Source organism: Saccostrea cucullata, unplaced genomic scaffold (genome assembly GCF_032062105.1).
Source record: "Saccostrea cucullata isolate Sc308-1 unplaced genomic scaffold, CSIRO_AGI_Scuc_v1 ctg668, whole genome shotgun sequence".
NCBI classification, from domain to species: Eukaryota; Metazoa; Mollusca; class Bivalvia; order Ostreida; family Ostreidae; genus Saccostrea; species Saccostrea cuccullata.
In genome coordinates this window covers 1-21178 of record NW_026926978.1, presented here as the reverse complement: position 1 = coordinate 21178, position 21178 = coordinate 1, and the positions used below count along the sequence as shown (strand labels likewise).

The 21178-nt window shown below is 35.2% G+C and overlaps 3 protein-coding genes across 3 annotated transcripts; 2 read left to right on the top strand and 1 right to left on the bottom strand.

The window, feature by feature from the left end:
• Window positions 1-689: 689 nt before the first annotated feature.
• LOC134273138 (uncharacterized) lies at window positions 690-3380 on the top strand. The gene is made up of 2 exons (XM_062755318.1): window positions 690-693; window positions 1285-3380. Exons 1-2 carry the CDS (start codon window positions 690-692, stop codon window positions 3279-3281), a joined length of 2001 nt encoding a protein of 666 aa, XP_062611302.1. The 3' UTR covers window positions 3282-3380.
• Window positions 3381-4329: 949 nt separating this feature from the next.
• On the bottom strand, window positions 4330-6656 carry LOC134273120 (glutamic acid-rich protein-like). Its single transcript, XM_062755294.1, has one exon. The coding sequence runs from the start codon at window positions 6247-6249 to the stop codon at window positions 4441-4443; it is 1809 nt and encodes a 602-aa protein (XP_062611278.1). The 5' UTR covers window positions 6250-6656; the 3' UTR covers window positions 4330-4440.
• Window positions 6657-13734: 7078 nt separating this feature from the next.
• LOC134273119 (cap-specific mRNA (nucleoside-2'-O-)-methyltransferase 1-like) lies at window positions 13735-19346 on the top strand. Its single transcript, XM_062755293.1, has 12 exons — window positions 13735-13852; window positions 14087-14220; window positions 14443-14604; window positions 14834-14926; window positions 15036-15107; window positions 15258-15352; window positions 15597-15669; window positions 16919-17111; window positions 17341-17459; window positions 18314-18410; window positions 18753-18885; window positions 19157-19346. The coding sequence occupies exons 1-12, from the start codon at window positions 13831-13833 to the stop codon at window positions 19344-19346; spliced, it is 1383 nt and encodes a 460-aa protein (XP_062611277.1). The 5' UTR covers window positions 13735-13830.
• The last annotated feature ends 1832 nt before the right edge of the window (window positions 19347-21178 follow it).

The window sequence follows — 21178 nt, the reverse complement described above, 5'->3', positions numbered from 1 at the left end:
TTTCCCTTCATCTGAAACATTAAGTTACTGCCCCGAAGAAAAAAAAATAAGAATATAAAACCATTAGATATAATTTACCACACATTCCTTGTTGTAACATTGTTCCTGCTCGCTCTCTCTCTCTCTCTCTCTCTCTCTCTCTCTCTCATACCCATCCTCACCATCGGTATTTGAAAACTTTATTTGCTATCACCCGATCCCAGTGAATATTATTCCATATCTCTCAAAAGACAGGAAGTAGAATAGACAGTAGCTGATGACTAGCATAATTATGTTTTTTTTTTCTTTGAAAGTGTTGAATGAACATAAAGTATATACTAAGTAATCTAACTCTTTGGTTGAGTTATTAAACTCTAGCGTTAATTCTGGTGAAATCCTTCCTCCCTACACCTTATAAAGGCTAATAAGATGCAGGTATATCTAGAGATTGAACGTTACCAAAGTAATATGGATAAACAGAAAAACACTCTCTCCAACTCTCTGATGACTGTCCGTGCCCACTGTTTGTATCTGTGTGTAAAGGGAGATTACTGTTCTCACTAGCTGCAGCTTTGCACACCTAATCCCTAATCCCTTTAATCCATATAAACTCCAGATGCCCCGACAATGTGCATTGTTTGTCTTAATTCTTTTGTAAGTGCCAAATAAATAATCAGTTGTTTCATATGTTTAGTTAAGGAAACTCCATAATGGGTAAGGCTGTTTTTATATATTTTATTTAGTATATTATATTGACAATCTTGTTATTACAACAAAGTTTTATCATCATATGAAACGCAATTCATTGTCTTTACTCAGACTAAAGATTAAACTATGACCAGTATGATTAAATTTTATATAAACAGGTTCGTATGCCTTAGTATCTATTTTTATTTAAGGGTATTTATTATGATCCAGAATATATCTCGACATATGAATTGACGCGTTATTAGATTTATTTCACTATTATATAAAACGCAGTTTATATTAATAGTGTATCATCGATAATGTGTAAATTTACAAGGGATTAAGTTAATATTATAGGAAAATACATGTACATGTATTCTACTGAAATAACCGCTGAAGAATCTTAAAGATTTTTCTTTAAGATGGAATCTTTAAGACGTATACGAGCTGTTTTTTCTTTACATTATACAATTTATATAATGCTTCCTCTTTACAGGCAATTCTTTATTACCTACTTTCCCTCAAGCCTATTTACATGTATTTCTATGAATAACAGAGATTCAAATTATCTTGTATCATTCGTAGGTTATAAAGTCTAAAAAACCTTCAATATTTCAGCTCCCACAGAGAAAGATTCCTATGATTTGGCCCGGAACTATGGCCTTGATATTTCTATGCCAGACGTCAACCTTGCTGTATCGACAGCAGCTCAGAAAATATACGCCAAAAAGTGCAACAACCTCTACAAGGAGTTCCAGAAGAAGCTCTCCTTCCTCATCAAGGAGGAGCAGGTAGTCCGCCGCGATCTGATGAAGCTGAAGAAAGAGAAGGCGGTGAACAGCCGATATTCCCTGTACAGAACAGAAGGGGCGGATCTCTTCTCAAAGGCCTGTCAGAAACGTAAGACGTATAGAGAGAATAACCTGGCCACGATATCACCCCTCCTCGAGGACTGTTTCGACTTCACACCGTGTGGGATCGACTCGGTGATAGCAGAAGAGGATGAGACTGAAGAACGGCCCAAAACTGCCCCCGGTGATAGTTCTCAATCGCCCGAGAATAAAATTGTAGTTGCTGAAGTAGATTCCATGCTGGAGGACAATAGACCCAAAACTGCAGGGATTGCACTAAAAGAAAATAAAAGGACATCAAAGACTGATGTTAAATCCAACATCATTAAACCTCGTGAAAGGATTAACTCTGAACCCGATCATAAAGATAGTAAAGGAAACGAAAGAAAGAGTTTTGAAGATATAAAACTGCCTGAACAGAAAATTGCTCAAATTGATCGACTTTTGAAATCTGCTAGTCAAGTGAGATCCATGCCCATGGACAATGAAATGACGTCACTTCCTGAATTGAAGGCGGAGGAGGAGACTGACAAGGACGATGGAGAAGTTGATGTTCAGACTGAACGAACAAGGGCAAGAAAAATTACAATTAAAGCGGAGAAATTTCTTGAACTTGAAAGGGGCAAAACTACTGTGACTTTAAAAGACAAAGAGGGTGAATTCATTCTGAAACCCTTAAACATAAATTATGAGCCAGACGAGGTGGAGGCTGTTTTCTTTGCAAAAGATCCAACCCGAGAGAAAATGGCTTTGGTACGTCAGAAAACGAGTTGGAATTCACAAACAGTAGCTTCAGATCTCAAAGTCAATAACAGAATGGCAATTCAGAAATCGTTAATGGGATTGAGTTCAAAGAAGACAACGGTGGCGGAAATTTTCAACAATGCAAGGGACAGGAGAACTCGCCATTTTAGAATTATGCTTAAAAATCCTTCTGTAAACGCCGAAAATGAAGGAGCTGAAAAGGAGAGAAAGAAATCGATTATTGTAGTACCCCCTGGTATGACCAAGTGGAATTCCCTTGCCGTTGCTACCAAGGAATACTCGTCTTTGAATTCCAAAGAAGAGAAACCACCCACTTCAACAGCTGTACATCTCTACAAACACCAGAAAAAGCTTGTTTCCAAGCAGGACCCTAAACCTTCCACCAAACCTACCAGAACAACCGCGACAAGGCCCCATGTAAAGTCGGAATCCGAGTCGCCCGCGAAGCCAGAGAGTGTCCCTATCAAACAACAGCTCCGGGTAACCATCACTTCACCTAGTGGTGCAGACAAGAATGTGCAACCACCAACAAAAAACAATAAAAAGGGAAGCGATGATCATTCTGAACTTTTCCATCGAGTGAAACATGTCCCAAAAGGACTAGACAATAAACCGTTAAATCGATCTTCGACATCAATGTCACACCGAGAAGAAATCCCACTTCATCTCTCAGATAGAGATATGACTGACATGATACGGAAAATGGTGGAGGCAGATAATGATACCCGAAGCGAAGCCCCGGATGTTAAGAAAAGAAAAAGTGGAAATCGATTGCAAAAATCTTCAACAGGCGACAATTTATCTGAAACAGATTCTATATACTTCGGCAACGTACGGCGACTTCTGTCTAGCAACCAGGCTCGTCAGATTATTAAAGACCTCAAGAGGCGTGACCAGGAATATGATGACGCGATGCTTAACATGAGACGAAGGGTCGCCATTGGTGGCCAGGGCCACAACTTCATGAGACGCCCCAACAGTGTGGCGGGTTTCAGATAGGTCAGAAATTTAGGAAAAGTCCTAACAGTGTGGCTGGTTTTAGATAGTTCAGAAACTTCAGGAAATGTATCAACAACCTTTCAAGATTCACGAGTCACAGGCCTTCAAAAGACGCTCTAAGAGTACGACAACATGCAGATAATAATATAACTGTGTCCAAAAACTACAATGTAAACTCCTACTACACTCTCTAAGGAGATTAGAATCTAATGACATCTTTGTACCATAGTTGAATAAATTGCGTCTAAAGAATTTCCTGGATTATAAAATTTTTCTTCTGCTTTCTATTTAGTGATAAAGGTACAAATAATTAGGATATTGTCGTCTATAAGACTAGTATTGAGTAAATTTTATTTTTGTGAATTTCTAAATGAATTTTCAACAAAATTTTAAAAGGACATTTAAAAGTTTCAAATTTTAAGTGGCTTTAATGAATTATTTTATTTTCAAATTCGTTTTATGGCGTTTTAAAATTGGTGTTAATGTAATCTTTCCACTTGACGGAATTTGGTGACTCGATTTAAAAAACGCCTTGTAAAAAAATTAATTTGATTTAAAGTAGCTTAGAATGTGTTGAATAGCTTTCAATGTTAACTTTTCTATAAAAAAAAACATAGAAAAATACCTGCATTCGTTAGTCAAAATTTAAGTAAGTTGTAATTTTGAAGTCAATTACATTTCAACAATGAAATGCTTTCAGCTGAGTTAAGTCCTAGTAAAAAAAATCTAGACTACTGTATCTTTCTTCCTCTCGAAAAATTAAAAAAAACACCTCTTACAGGGTATAAGTATAAATTGATCATCCTGATACTGACCAAAACAGCCTTCAGCATGTTCAGTTGGTTTTTTTTTTTTTTTTTTAATTGTAAGATTCTAAGTTTAATTTTTTCAATACCACACACACTAAGATTGACCTTTTGCCTATTCCAGTTTACTTTCAATCGTGGTTTGACTCTTGTGTATGCAATTATTAGACAGTGAATATACCAAATAAATAAGAGACCGTTTGTATATTACTATGTAAATTATTAAAATTTATTTTACCTTAACCATTGAAAAAAATGTACAGTAATATTCATTACGAATTTAACGTAATGAAATACATGTAAATACATTGGACGGACTAATATTTCCAAATGCTAGAAAATGACTAGTTTCACTAGTTGGAGTTAATTCCTTTTTGTCTAAGATAAGAACAAGTTTGCAAGGTTGACCACCACTTCGTCTGATAACTATCTTCCTCCCCAAGTTCACGTAACGCAAGTTCTTTTGCTTTCATTAATCCGGCCGTAGAAACAGTTTTAAGCCATTTCTCTAGTTTCATTTTCTCTTTCTCAAAGTCTGACTTTCCGTCGTCTTGGTTTTGTGAATCATGTGTTGGAAGATCCTGCTTTATTGCAGTGAATACATTTCCCTTCCCTGGTGCAATGCTACCTAAAAGTGACCTCTCTTTCTGAGACATGGTCCACTGACCAGGATCAGTCGTCCGTGGCCGAATGTCACGTGCAGCCTCCACTACTGCACTATGTGTCGTTAAGCACTGGGCGGTGTTCATGTTTCTTCGGTTGGTGATTTCTGCTAGACGAACGATCCAAGGACTAGCGCGAGATCCAACGTGCTCTTGCTGAGCACTCTGTTTCCGATGAGAATAAAATTCTTCGGGGTGCTCCTGAACGTACTTGAGATAATAAAGAAGAGGTTGATAGTCTACACGAACGTCGTCTTCATCGTCACCAAGTGCCTTTTTCTTTTGTCTCGAGATTTTTCTAGAACTTGTCGGTTTGTTCGGAGACGTCTGTGCCTCTTGTAGTTTTGATATCACGGTATCATCCTCATCCTCGTTTTTGTCAATTTCACTCTTTGTGTCCACGTCACACTCACTTTTATTGTCCTGAGTTGTTTCTTGGATGATTTCCCGAGCCACTGTATTCTCGGCAGCTTGTTCTTCTGGGACGGGGTTTTCGAGCTGCTGACGTCTTTCTCTCATTTCTCTTTCCTTTCTAATCTTTTCAGCAACTCGTTGTTTCATTTGCTCCATTCTGTTCGTGGTCTCAGCAGTTTCCAAGCCAGCGTCTTTCAATGCTTTATCATGGCAATCAAAAAAGCTCTTTCTTGGCAAGTACCATTCCAGTTCGGCCTTTGTGAACTTGAACGGGTCACTGTGGGACCTATTCATTTTCGACTTAGGTCTTTCCACTGCTGAGTGTGATCTCCTTAGATCCTGTTTTTCTTTCAATAATTTTTTGTCCTCTACACAAGAAAATGAATGTCTGCTAGATCTTCTAGGTGAGGACATGAAAGTACCGCTGGATCTACGTAGTTGCGTACTTTTGTTTGAAGACTTTTTGTAAGAACTCCTGCTGGAATTCCTAGTTTCTGCTTTCTCTTCGCTTTCTTCGACTATTGTGTTAAGGTCGTTCATATTGCCTTTCATTTCGCAAATATCGTTCATATCCTTCTTATTCGATTCTGGTGTGAAGTTCTTTTCTACAGCGCTATCCACGTTGTTGTCATCTGAATCCGTTTTAACATCAGTATTTTTGTTTTCTGTGTATGTCATTAACTGGCTTTCTGAGGAATTTTTACTCCTTGCTTCTAGATGTATATCACTCTTTAAAACTTCTTCAGCACTTAAGTTTTCACTGTCGTTTATCCCTGAATGTTCTATCGCCTGACTGGATTCACTGATTGAACCATTAATTTTATTGGTTCGGCTCTCTTCAACTATTACCACTTCACTGACACTATTGCCCAGTTGGTCAGATTCACTAGTGTCCAGATCTTCGTGGTTGTAATCTTTCTCGTTAGAAGCTGCGGGAATAACTATGGTTTCTTTCTTTATTTTTGGATTACTTCCACGATTTCTCTGGGATACCTCTGTCTTTTCTGTGCCGGAATTTTCATCGTGCTGTTTTGTTTGTTTTAAATGTCTTCGAGGACAACTTACTACTGACTTCTTTTGTTTCATGGCTGTCACTTTATACCTTCCTTCCTAAATCCAGCTCAGGTTTCTTTGTTTAGTGTTCCTCTGTTTTCATTAATATTCATAACTCACATTGTAACCATTTGTGAATTGTCCCAGTCCAAACAGTGACTGACAATACCGCTATTGTCCTTCCGAAAATAATTACTCCTCTGTGAAAATTCTTGCGCTGTTTAAAGTTTACGGGTTTAGGGTTATTATCAGATGAAATCTATCCATATAAGTCCTGTTTATACTAGAGATATAGGTGGAAGATAAGTGTCTTGTTTCGTAACACTTTCCTTCGATCGTCAGTTAATTCTGCTTGATCTCCTCAATCACCATTTCTCCTCCTGGCACCGGGAAAAACCCTTCTTTTGGAGAAAACCGTCTCTTCGTTGTTTTTTTTTTTTCTAAACACAAGCTGTCCTTCTCAAACGCTAGGTAAACTAAAAAAAATGAAAAAAGTTCTCAATTGATTGTTTTCTTTGGTAATTGGTTTAAAGTTGTGGAGTTAAAAGTGTTTGATTTAGTTTCGATTATATAAATAACGAAGACATAAACAGGCGTATTTTGGCGATTAAATCTTGTCATTTGAAACATAAATTGGAGTTATTTTGACATTTAAAATGAGAGTCGCCTGGACGATAATGTCTTTTATAAATATTTACCTACACTATATTAAATGGGTTTGTAGTAGACAGAATGAAATACTTCAAACCTACTGAAATAAAACCTGGTAGTGAGATCTAGATTAAGGAAATACTTAGACATAATGAGTTTGAGGAATTCCTGAACTCGAAGTCTCTGTCAGGAGATATTTTTATTTGTTTTCTCAAAATCAAAGAGAATCGAGAATTTTCAAATCAAATTCTTCAAGACGCCGTGAAAAACTCGAATACAAGATATTGTCGGTGAAATAATTTTTTTGTGTTCGTGTCGATATTTAAAGATATAGAAAAAGTCTTCTATTATTTTTCGAAAATACAAATCTGTACTCGATTTTTATTCTGTCAAGTTTACGCAAAATAAATTGAATTGCACCATAACAACTGTGTTCCTTCATGAATATAAATGTCTCAGGGATTTTATTTTCGAATTTTTTTTTTCTTTTTTTTTTTTTTTTTGAATTGATAAATAAAAGTTTTTAAAAATAATTTCGAAAGACATTTTTGTTGTAATTTATCATTAACAAATATTATCGGATGTTTTCCTTAAATTAAAAAGAGAATAATTGTTTTAAACTTACTTCAATTTCCATTCCTTCCTGGGGTTTCGATATCACTTTTAACTTTAATGAATGACCTAAATCTCAGTTTAATTTACAGATTATTTAACCACCGTAGAGTACAAGAAGAAACTGGTCAATGTCCCTGACACTTTAAATCTCCACGGGGAGTTAATTATTTCACTTCATGTGGTGGGGTGAATCAAACACTTCATCAGGAACGTCAAATTAAAGTCAATAACAGATTTATTTTTTCTCAATGAAAGTCATTTCAGGGTTCGTTAATTTTCTAAGTGAATAGATATACATGTAGATATATCGATAAATGCTGAACTGACTTGGATTTTGACTGAATTTCAACAATATTTAGATTTAATCCCCGATTTCTTGTTCATCTAAAAAGAGTATATAATTGTATTTTTTTTCCTTAAAATTATATATTTGAGAAAATAATTTCTGCCTAAGTTTAAGGCTACCAACATCTTGGAAAAAAGGACACATTAAAATGGTTTTTAACTGATCAAATATCATTACTGCAATGTGAAGTTAACTCCAGGCAATATTACACAAACATTTCCGCATTTAAAAAAGTATATGTGATAATTATATGAGTGTAATCGGTGCAAAAATATCAAAAAGAAGTTATTTAAACTGAACAAATATCGATCAAATCCTATTGATCTACAAAGCATTGAAAAAGTAGCAATTTTCATAAGAAATTGTGCACATCTAAACATTTTGTACGAGGAGCGAAATTAAAATATGAAATAAATTATTTCTCGTACATTGACCCAAAACTTCAAAAGAAAAAAAAGGGAAACGGTAAAAACTATACATCTTACCTCAGTCGAAAAATATTAAACTCCTATATTCTTCTATATATGACAATTTTTTTGCTGGTTTTCTTTGCCTGTACTCTTGTATGACAAAAATCTAAAGTACACTGTCTATTTGAACAATGTAGAGTTATCAGGGATTGGACTGTTAGAATTAATTCCTTGGCACGTCCGAACCCTCAATTTGTCATCGATTCCCCTCGAGGACTTGACAAGTTATGATCAAATTTTACTTATCGGCAGAAAACAGTCAGAAAAAGCACGTCTAATACAGAAAGTCGACCTAGTCCTGTCAATTTATCAGATGGATTTTAAAAAAATAAAATACTTGCCTCGCCGGGGTCTAATTAAGAAGTCTTGTATGCACTCCAGAAAGGTTTGAAGACCCGGGGAGGGGGAACACTTTATATGGTTTAAGTGTCGTATATTTCTTTGACTTTTAATAAAGAAGTTATTTATGCGTTAATATTACTGAATGTCAATATCGACATGATATACTTTCTTATAACTTGCAGTCAGAAATTAAATGCGACTCTGACAAATAGAAATAGTGTGGGAATTTCATTTTGAATACATTGTGCGAATTCTGAACCAAACCTAATCGCTATGATGCGCTTTTAACTATATGTGTATATGGGGGGGGGGGGGGGGCGGCTTGTATACTACATGTTTATGCTATATTTTGGTAGCATGTTTATAAGTCTTATAGCAATGTTTACAGTTTAACTGCAAATATTGATGATGCTTATGTAGATGTTATATACTATTCACTTTGTCTGCATCTTCGCTAGCCAAGATTGGCGATCCGCTCCTCTTTACTTGATAGAGAAAAGTGAAGATCCGCCCGTCTATTCTATTCAGAGAAAGGTGACGACCCGCTCTTCTCAGAGAAAAGTGGAGGGGAGACGGTCAAAAGTTGGATTGTTTGCTATGACATGTTTCATATATATTATGCAAAAAATCAGTCGGCTTCATATAATTACGTGTTTCATATCACTTAACATATAGTTGAATATATGTGTACCTAACATTATAAATATCATCTGAGAGAGACAAAAATTTTACACTGACGTCTCTACTTACAGGTACATGTATCAGTAAAAAAAAAAAAACAAAAAAAACAAAAAAAAAATCTACTACTTGAACATTATTTTGCAATAGGTATTTAGATCATTTTATCAAGGGTCAAGACCAATTTAAATATTTTAGGAAATGTACATTTTTACAATGTAATGTATATAGAGATCTTTGGTTCTAGTATATAATAATTGTAATATTATATCAATTATAATAGAACAGAACAGAACATTTATTTCTAATTTAGAGCCCATAACAGACAAGTATGAGGTTGTTACAATAATAAGGAAAAGATAAGCCAATGAATAGCAAAACAATTATACAATTAGTAACTGACATAAATCATTTCAATAATAATCCTGTCTAAAAGGAATACATCAAATATGCATGTATATGTAAAAGACTAATACTACTATAATATGTTATCATTTATGCCCACAAAATTAAGAGTTTCCTTATCTTCTGTATACTGAGTAACCAATAGAGTTTTTGTTCATCATCTAAAGCTGAAAATAATGGAAATTTATGATTAATTAACTGAAATATTTCTTTTCTTTGATGATCAAATTTTATACATGTTATAAAAAATGAGTTTCATCATCTATGTTGTTAGAATTACATCTATTACATAATCGATCTTCTCGAGGAATATTGGTAAATATGTAATCTATGACAGGAAATTCTTAATTTACATAAAGACTTTCTGTGATGAAAATTTTTAACAACTGATAAATAATTCTCACAACCCCAATTTTTTTGAGTTTCACATATGTGGATAATTTGCCATCGGCATAACTTTTATGACTTGTATACCATTTCTTCACATAATAGTCTAATAAAATTTTATGACAAAATGACTTAAATTTATATTTCCCATAACAAATAACTTCATTTTTAATATTCAGTAATTTTCTTAATTTCTGTATAAATGCAAACCATGAGTTCTTTCCATTCACAAAAAGCTTTTTACTACATTCATATGCATCTTTAAGTAAAGGAAATTCTATGGACAAATTTTCAAATCTATACCAACTTTTAATCAACAACCTGACAATATCATAATGCAGGGGGAACCTTCCCAATTCAGACAGTACTGCAAAATTTGTGCTTTTCTTTTGAACGCCGAGAATATATTTACAGAATTTAAGGTGTATTCTTTCACAGGTAGATTTTTAAAGCAGTCTTCAACTGCTAAATTTTGGCAGTTTAGAAATTTTTTAGTATTTATATTACTTGCACCCCACACCTCTGCATTATACAAAAGAATTGGTTTAATGGTAGAGTCAAACAGATGTATAATGGTTTTAATCCCAGGGTTCAAATCAATAAAATCCTTTCTTAACTTATAATATGCTTTTAATGCTCTTTTATAAAGCTCTAATCTTGCTACATGAAAGCTTCCAGATACACTTAGGTGGACTCCAAGATATTTGTAGCTATAGGCACATTCTATCATAGTATTTTGAAACTTTAGTTTTTGTGTAATATTACGACCAGCCTTATTAAAGATCATGACTTTTGTTTTTTGAATGTTTACCTTTAAACACCAATCAGAGCAATACTTTTCAAGTTTAGCGAGTCTTGCTTGTATACCTTTAGCTGATGAGGATAAAATAACAATGTCATCTGCATACATTAAACAATTAACAGTTTGTGTCTGAAGCGATACTTCATCAATACATGAATCTAAATATGCTGGATATTTTAAATAGGGAAGGGCTCAAATTATCCCCTTGACAGGCGCCTATAGCTATTTGAAATGGATCTGATACTATAGAACCGCGGTGTTTTTTTACATAAAAATGTTTGAGAGAAGAAAGTGATGTCTGTAGATTTTCAACTTCCAAAGGGATGACTTTTTTTTATTTTATTTTATTTATTTATTTATTTTTTTTTTTTTTTGTTTGTTTGTTTGTATGGAATGCCATATACGACAGCCAACTGCGTACTGCCAACTGCTCACTGCTTACTGCCAACTGTCAGCTGCTTACTGCTAACTGCCAAACAAATTTGAATAAATTTTCATATTTACGTTGATATTCAGGTGAATTGTCAAAAAAATACAAAAAAACAAACAAAAAAAGTCAGAAGGCGTGGATCAAGGATTTTCTCCAGGAGGGATCCACCCCAGTAAAAATAAACCCAATTTAGACATTTCTTGACAAGAGAAATAACGTAAACGTGAAAAATTATTCGGGGGGGGGGGTGTTATGCTTTCATATTTTCACATCTATGACTTTCATACAAATTCACTGAACACGTTTTTTTTACTTTTTTTTTTGGGGGGGGGGGGTCCAAGGTCACCAGGTCAGTTTTAGTAGGTTTAGTTTATACATAAAAAAAATGACTGTGTACAAATTATAAATGGGTGGTCCCCCCACCTCAGATCTGTGCACGTGAAATGTTATGGCACAAAGAGATAAAACACATTGTTCATTTAATTCATTTTCGTGAGCATTTGAAAATCTGGTGATTTATCATCCTGGTACCAATTCAAAAATTCCTAAATTCTCCAAATTTTCTTATAATTGTAAGAACTACGCACACTAATTCTCGATTCCCGTCCATCCATCTGTTAAAAAAAAACTTGTTTGAATGCAAAGAAAAATTCTTAAGTTATAAGAACTCATTCTAAAACCATTGATAAAAAAAAATAATTGTTCTTATGTACAACTCCATTAATAAAGGATAGGAAATTTTATCAATTGAAATCAGACTGAACATATCATTAGATTTTCAAATACTAATGAAAATGGATAAACGACTCCTTAATCTCACCGTATGTTTAAATTATGTAAAATTCAATATATGAGATTGATAAAGTATAGATTTTTTAAATTATCTTATTAAAAGACTAGTTTCCTGTCTTTATTCCTTATCGGGGGCCCCCTAATGAGACAAAAAAAAATCTTTGGAAAGAATAAAAAAATGGAAAATGTAATTTGTTTTTGTTGCAAAGGGGAGATATTATTTTGAAAATTAATTTCAATTTTCCGTAAACTAATTTCAATTTTCCGTAAATTAATATCAATTTTCCGTTAATTTTTATGGTAGACATTTGAGCATTTTTCTCAAAGATTTACATCTCTTTATTTTTACAGAATAAGGGGGGCCGGACCACCCCTTTGAAATTGTTATTCAATGTACAAACAAAACCAACTGAAATTTAATATATGATGTATTTATAAACTAAACCAACTTAAGGGGACCCCCCCTCTCGAAAATGCCGATCCGTGTATGAAAAATTTGATAAAGACATTAAGTATAAGAAGCCCTCCCGCCTCTAGCAAAAATAATTTTTCACGTATAGGAAATGAGTTTAATTTTTTTTCTTGTCAAAAATTTTCTGTTTTTTTTTTCTTTTTCTTTCTTTTTTTTTTTTTTACATGGGTGACCCTCTTGAAAAAAAAATTCTTGGATCCTCGCCTTGTTTGACAATTCACATGAATATCAAAATGAATATGAAAATTTATTCAAATATGTGTGGCAGTTGGCAGTAAACCGCTGACAGTTGGCAGTAAGCTGTAAGCAGTTGGCAGTAAGCAGTTGGCTGTCGTATATGGCATTCCATACGTTTTTTTTTTTTTTTTTTTTTTTTTGCAAGTGTGTGGCAAAGGTAAACTAAAGGACAAGCGAAACTTATCGAAAATGATGATTGAAATGACTTTTTCGCTATATTTTCAACAGTCTTGAGTACAGTTTAATAAACAATCACTGACCTATTTTTTTTTTATTTCACATTCTGTATCCATTACCAGATGTGCATATTTGTCTGTTCTGTGCTCTAAATTAGAAATAAAATGTTCTGGTCAGCTGTTCTGTGCAGTCTTTTTGGTTTGTTAAAGGTACACCACAAAATGATTTGCCTTTGAACATAATTATATAGGCTAATACTCTTAGGTGTCTCAGCTCTGCTGTGAAGACATTTGTTAGATAAAACTATTTCAGAACTGTTGTATACCATACAGACCAGCCATGCACGTAGCATAGTTTTTGAAAGTGGGGGGGGGGGGGCAGTTATCTGAAAGAGTTGACAAGCAAAAAAGAAAAAAAAAAAAAGGAAAAAAAGAAAAGTTTCCCAAAGTCCAAAATCCTATTTGGGGGGGGGGGGGGGGCAACATTTTGTTTTTAAATACCAACTTCTTTCAATGCACGTTTTTTATACTACATTTTCCTTAAAGCTTCTATCACAAAAAAAGTTGGGAGGGGGGGCAACCTGCCTTTCAATGCACATTTCCTATAGTATAAGTAATGTTGCGAAAAAAAAGTGGAGAGTGGGGGAGCAGCCCCCCCCCCCCCCCCCCTGTTGCTACGTGCCTTCAGACCATTCCAGCAATCTTTCTGTCGACTGAGAAATGAAAGATAACTGCACACTACTCTTCAACTTTAGAGACAGAAATCGTCCATAAAATAAAGTGAAAGTAGAATTTCTTGTAAACATTCGGTATGGCGTCTCGCAGTTTATCAGGTAATTTTACATAAAATACTAAATATGGTTTTGCGTAGCACTGTAGATTATGATAGTATGAAGAATGGTAAGTTTTATGTATAATTCACTCGTATCTAAACGAAATAATTTGGTTGTTTTTTAAGGATCTTATGGCTGGACATGTGCCTTTCATCAGCATTATACCACAGCATTTTGTTGATTGATTTTACAGTACATGTTGATGTTTCAATAAATTACGATCTTTCCTTGTAGACTCGGACTCCGAACCCGATGATGCCCTACACATTGGATTTAACAATGATGACACAAACTCTGACCAACCTCCCACAAAGAAGAAAAAAGTGGATAATGCGGGGCTATACAACGATTTCTCCGCCAGGATGATGGTTGGTTACAGAGCAGCAATGCTGCTATTATTTACATTCATTTCTAATCTATCATTGCAAAGTAATCAATAAAAATGTAATTTTATTAATTTCTGTGCATATATTATTGTGCATGTTTGAAATTCAGTGTTCGAAATTGACAGGAATGACAGAAACATAGTAGTTGAGACGTTGGTCTTTGAGATAAAAAAGTTCAGCTGTATTTGTTTTATTTATTAACAGGCGAAGATGGGTTACAAGGAAGGCCTGGGTCTGGGTAAGGAGCAGCAGGGACGTGTAGAGATCGTGGAGGCATCCAACCAGCGGGGCAGGAGGGGTCTGGGTCTAAAAATCAAAGGACTGGAACCCTCGCAGGAAGTGGACTGGGAGTTCGAGACAGAAGAGGTGTTATTCAGTATTTCTGTTGTAACATCATTGAAAAGTCAGTTAATTTTATGTACAGAACTCAGTAGTTTAGCTTTAAACTTAATTATCTTGTTTCTGTACTAAGAGAGATGCACCTTTTGCAAATCTTAAAGATCTCATGCAGTTACTACGGCAAGCCTGTGGGGCAAACCAAAACTAAATAAATTAATAAAAAGTATATTTTTGGAATTTTTAATTCAATTTTAAGATAATTGAAAAAGAAGAAGTATCTTGGATTCCAACTTGTGCTGAACCAGTTCCCAGCATTGAGATACTGAGAGAGTGGAAACATATTGGAAAGGTGAAAATCGATTTGAAAGAATAAGCTAGCAATAATGAGGCATACAAAACCTATTAAAATGTAGATGCAGGAATATAAGCTATTCTGGTATATTCTCTTTTAATTTCAGAAAAAATTAACAATAGATGACGAGGCAGAGTTTTGTGATGAAGATGTTTTATCAGCTATTTTAAACAGCAAGGTAAGATTGTTATCAGAATTAGTGGACTCTGATTTAATACAAAAATGTGCAAATTTTACAGCCAATAATGTGTCGGTGGCAATGAACACATGTTTTAAATGTTTTGTTGACATGAATAATCTTATAAGTTTATTATCGTTTCTATGCTAGAATGTGTTTGATGAGCTGGAGCCAGAGGAAATGAGGAGAGCCCGGACACGATCAAATCCTTACGAAACAATCAGAGGGGTCTTCTTTCTCAACAGGTAAATCATGTTAACAGGGCAGTTCTCTGCAGATTATTTATCTTATAGAGTTGTCTTTTTTTTCTCATTCAAAGATTTCATTTTTCTTGTTTTTGAATCTTCTAGATCCTGTATGATTATGAAATTAAAATACAATGTTTTGCAAAATTTGTGTAGGTATTAAACTAATTTATTTTTTGTCTTGACAAAGTCACCTTTTAAGGAATAGATAATCTTATCAAAATAATTCTATTATGTTTTTCAGAGCAGCTGTCAAAATGGCAAATATGGATACCATGTTTGATTTCATGTTTACTTCACCAAAGGATAATAGTGGGGTAAGGGTTTGCCTCACAATAATACTTAAATATGACGTAATAAAATTCTCCCACTATTACATGTTCATGTAGTTCATTAAACATTATCTCTATATACAAGAGACCAACGGTGCAGCCATCAGATATCACATTCTTGTTTTTCTCTGATTTCTGTATATCTATGCTGACCAAAGATCCCCTGCTGAAGCCATCAGATACCCTTTTTAGCTCACCTGAGCCGAAGGCTCAAGTGAGCTTTTCTGATCAAAATTTGTCCATTGTCTGTCGTTGTTGTAAACTTTTCACATTTTCATCTTCTTCTTAAGAACCACTGGGCCAATTTCAACCAAACTTGGCACAAAGTATCCTTGGGTGAAGGGGATTCAAGTTTGTTCAAATGAAGGGCCACGCCCTTTTCCAAGGGGAGATAATCATGAATTTGTTAAAAATTAATGGCATTTTTAAAAAATCTTCTTCTCCATAACCGCTGGGCCAGGAAAGATGAAACTCATGTGGAATCATCCTCAGATAGTGTAGATTCAAGTTTGTTCAAATCATGACCCCAGGGGCAAGGGTGGGGCCAAAATGGCCGACCCAAGTTTTACATAGGAATATATAGGAAAAATCTTTAAAAATCCTTCTCAATTACCACTGGGCCAGGAAAGATGAAACTGCTAGGGAAGTCATCCTCAGGTAGTGTAGACTTTAGTTTTTTTTAAATCATGACCCCCGGCCCTGGGGATAGGGTGGGGCCAAAATGGCCGACCCAAGTTTTACATAGGGATATATAGGGAAACCTTTTAAAATCTTCTTTTCAAGTACTTCAAAGCTATGATTAGTGATACCCAGGGTATTTATATGGAATCATCCTCAGGTAGTGTAGATTCTAGTTTGTTCAAATGATGAACGCCTGGAAGGGGGGGGGGGGGTAAATTCAAGCCCGATGTGCTCAGGTGAGCGCTGTGGCCCCTGGGCCTCTTGTTTTCTGATATCTCTGTATTTCTGTAAAATAGAAACCCCCTGTTGAAGCCATCAGATATCTTGTTTTTTGCTGATATCTGTATATCTGCTTTCCAAAGATTGATGCTAAGCCCTCAGATATCTTGTTTATTGCTGATATCTCTATATTTCTATTTATTAGAAATCCCTGCTTAAGCCGTCAGATATCTTGTTTTTTGTTGATATCTCTATATATATATTTACTAGAAACCCTGCTGAAGCCGTCTGACATCTTGTTTTTTGCTGATAGCTGTACATCTCTATTTTCTAGAAACCCCTGCTGAAGCCGTCAGATATCTTGTTTTTCGCTGATATCTGTGCTGGTCCTGGTGGCTTTAGTGAGTATGTCTTATGGAGAACCAAGGGAGATGCTAAAGGCTTTGGGTTCACCCTGAAAGGTCCGTGTGACTTCAAGCTGGAGGATTTCTTCGCTGGTCCCCCTGAAATGTTCGAGCCTCACTATGGTGCAAAGACAAGTTTATTTTTAATTTTTCGATAAAGTTTATCTAATTCTTGTAGATATTTGAAAATGGGGGTAAATAATAATACATATACGGTATATAATATTCCTGTTTATCTGTATTAGAAACTTGGTAGATATTTTAACAGGTTAACAAGTGTGGGTGTAATTGAAGGGGGGGTTACAGATTTTTCTGTTTATTTTGATTAGAAACTTTGTTGATACTTTAACAGGTGTGGGAGGAATTGAGGGGGACGGGGATATTTTTAAGCCTGAGAACCAGGAAGAATTTATCAAATTCGTCAAAGAAAACACAGACAACAAAGGTGTCTACTTTGTGATGGCTGATGGGGTAGGTTTCCTTATTTTTAATGTCACTTCATTACATAGTAACTCCTGTACCAGAGTACTAATCATGTATTCTCAATATCATTATTTTTAGCTCAACTGAGCCGAAGGCTCAAGTGAGCTTTTCTGATCACATTTTGTCCGTAGTCCGTCCGTTTAGCTGTCCAGCTGTCCATCCGTCCGTCTGTAAACTTTTCACATTTTCAACTTCTTCTTAAGAACCACTGGGCCAATTTTAACCAAACTAGGCATAAAGCATTCTTGGGTGATGGGGAGTTTAAATTGTTAGAATAAAGGGCCAAGTCCCCTTCCAAGGGGAGATAATTCAGAAAAGTCAAAAATAGGGTGGGGTCATTAAAAAATCTTCTTCTCAAGAACCATTGAGCCAGAAAAGCTGAACCTTATGTGGAAGCATCCTTGGGTAGTGTAGATTCCAAATTGTTAAAATCATGACCCCGGGGGGTAGGGCGGGGCCACAATAAGGAATCCAAGTTTTACATAGAAATATGTAAGAAAAATCTTATTCTCAAGAACGAGTGGGCCAGAAAAGCTGAAACTTATGTGGAAGCATCCTGGGGTAGTGTAGACTCTAAATTATTAAAATCAAGGTGGGGGTGGTGCCGGGGGGGGGGAGGAGGGGGTTAGGGGGCCACAATAGATATAAGAAAAGGGGAAATCTGGTAAAGAACAGCATCACCAAAGTTACTCAGGTGAGCAGTATGGCCCATGGGCCTCTGTTAAACATCATTATGTGATGTAAAGCCTCATGCTTGGAATGTTTTTTATTGAGTCCACTTCTGGTTGAACTCAATCCTGTTACTACTTTTGTATCTAAATGCAATCAATTCTGTTTTACAGGGTTTCTCAGTTGAAGGACAAGAAAACATTCAGGAGATTTTGTCCAAACAGCTTTATCTTTGTCAGTTCTTAGTTGCCATATCCATTCTTAGACCAGGTTTGGAATACTGTGTATATTTTCTCAAAAAATGCAACAATATTTTATTTTAGTGGTTATCATATGAAACACTTTTTGTGTCACTAATACATGTACCTACAAATGTATGATAAAAACTAATAAATCTCATTGTTAGAACTCTAGTTTCCCAATTGATGATTGCGCTAATCAGTTGAAGCGGACAGTTGTGCTAAATTTTCAATACACTAATTTATCTTTGTTTAAAGTAATTTGCCTGAATACACGTATTTGTAAGTTGTCCATCAGTATTTTCATTCAGTCATGATAAATCTATTTTCAGTTAATGAGGTACGTTTTGATATTTTGTTAAAATCATTACAGGTGGTCACTTTGTGTGTAAGTTATTTGACCTCTTCACCCCCTTCAGTGTCGGGTTGATCTACCTAATGTACAGAATATTTCAAAAAGTCTGTATCTGTAAACCTGTCACCAGTAGACCTGCTAACTCCGAGAGGTAGGTTCAACATGCTCTGTATTCTCACTATGCTGGTGTTATTCTTGGCCAAAAACCTTTTTTGAAGATAATCACATTTTACATGTAGATTAAATGAAAACAATTCCTGAAAAGTTGCAGTTTATTTTTCACTGATTAACACTGGAGTTAGAAGGAAAACTTAAATGACATTGAACATTTTTTCAAAAACAGTAGTCAAAATTTTGAAATCAGTTGTAACATATGATAAAATTACAAAATTTCTTATTGTTTTCTTTCTCCGTGGTAACAGGTACATAGTTTGCCAGGGTCTCTGTGACGACAGTGACCCAGTCAGACAATACATGCACGAGGTTAACCTGGATTTAAATCAACTCCAAGTCTCCACGTCAACACAAGATGTCTGCGAGATAGTCCCGATGGATGATCTACACGCTGATCAGTGCTTCTTTAATTATATGTACGAATCCAATGTAAAGTAAGTCAAACCTTAAAATGTAAGACTTTGAGGTGTAAAATGATATTTCTCTTTAGCAATAAAATTTTTGCTTAAAATGGTCTATGTATAAATTATTCTAAGATTCTTTCTCTTATCCTTAGGTGAAGGGGATTCAGGTTTGTTCAAATGAAGGGCCATGCTCCCTTTCAAGGGGAGATAATTAGGAATTTGTAAAAAGGTAGTGATGTATTTTAAAAATCTTCTTCTCAAGAACCACTGGGCCAGGAAAGATGAAACTCATAGTGAAGTATTCTCAGGTGGTGTAGATTCAAATTTGTTCAAATCATGACCCCTGGGGTAAGGGTTGGGCCGTAATGGATGAGTAAATTTTAAATAAGAATACATCAGAAAACCTTTAAAATTTATAAAATCTTCTTCCCTAGATCCCATAAGCAACAGAGTTTTGATTAGTTACATTAATATGCAAGCAACCTTATTTAGTGCGCATTCAATTTTGTCTAGTTTTTGCCCGTACGAAATGATAACAGATTAGGTTTACCTTTGTTTATTTTTTTTTTCGATCGGGCGCGGTGTACCTAATAAATGAAAACGAGGCTCACTCCTTCGGCCATTTTTGATGTGGACGGCGAAGAAGTAACCGAATTTTAGTGTTTACACGGAACTGAAACAAAAGTGTTCATTGCTGATTGTTGTTTTTATTCTGTAAGGTTTGAAGAGTAAAGGATTTAACTGAATAATTACAACCTTGCGTATATTTGTTCATGCAGCATTGATTTGTTATTATGCAGTGTTTAGGCACAGCGATCGTACTGCGCAGTTGAAGTCTCCTTCGGAGAAAAGTCACATGGAGGGACAACTGCACTTTACCGGTACGTCCAAATAACATGGAAATAGCACGTGTTCCTTCTCTATAAGAGAGTCACGCGTCAGCGTGACGATTTCGCTAAAAAGGCAATAAAATGCAAAAATAACCTATTTTTTGAATTCCTCGTCATTTTTCATGTTAATAAACTTCGTTTAATTAACGAAGTTATTAATTAAAACTAAAAGCACTTTCAAAACAAACCTTTGGCTTTCATTTTGTCGGCCACATTCCAAAGTCGTGACGTTGTTAAGCACGTGACTTATTTCAGTGCTGTGATTGGTCAGGGTAGGTGACGTGAAATAGAAAGTTTGACTTCCACTCTATTTGATTGTAAACAGTGATTCATCATGCACCTTATTTAAGATGATTTGTGTTGTGTTTTCTATGAATGGATATTTTTAATTGACTGACTGCAACATACTAGAATTTTTGGAAATTTTAGCGATAAATGTGATCCTTAGTTTATGGAAATGTTGAATAAGTGGAGGGGCAAAACTTGTAAACATGCAGTGAGGACGGTCTTGTTTCGAGAAACAGCAATCGGCAGTATAAGAAAAATGAAACGTAAGAGTCACATCTTAGATTTCTGGAAACAGAGCTGCAGTAAATCCTGGATTTACGAACTAAAATTTATCTATTTCAATTTGCAAAACACTGGATACTTTACAATCATTGAGACCACATGGAATGCAGTTATATAGGAAATCTCTACTAAAACAAGAATGCACTAGGATAGTGGCTATAATTTAAAATTGACGTTTATCTCCTTCATCACCCATAAAAACGTATTTACAACTCATCAAAAAAAAAAGACACAATGGTTCTACATGTATAGTGACACGTAGGTGTGGCCCCGAGTCTTAACGCAGATTTATCTAACGACTAAGGTAAGTTTGTTTTATTTATTTTTACTATTGGGGCTGCCGCCCCCACACCCCCGCTTAAAAAAGCGAAAACCCATTTAGATATCTTTTTTTCTCGCTTCGAGA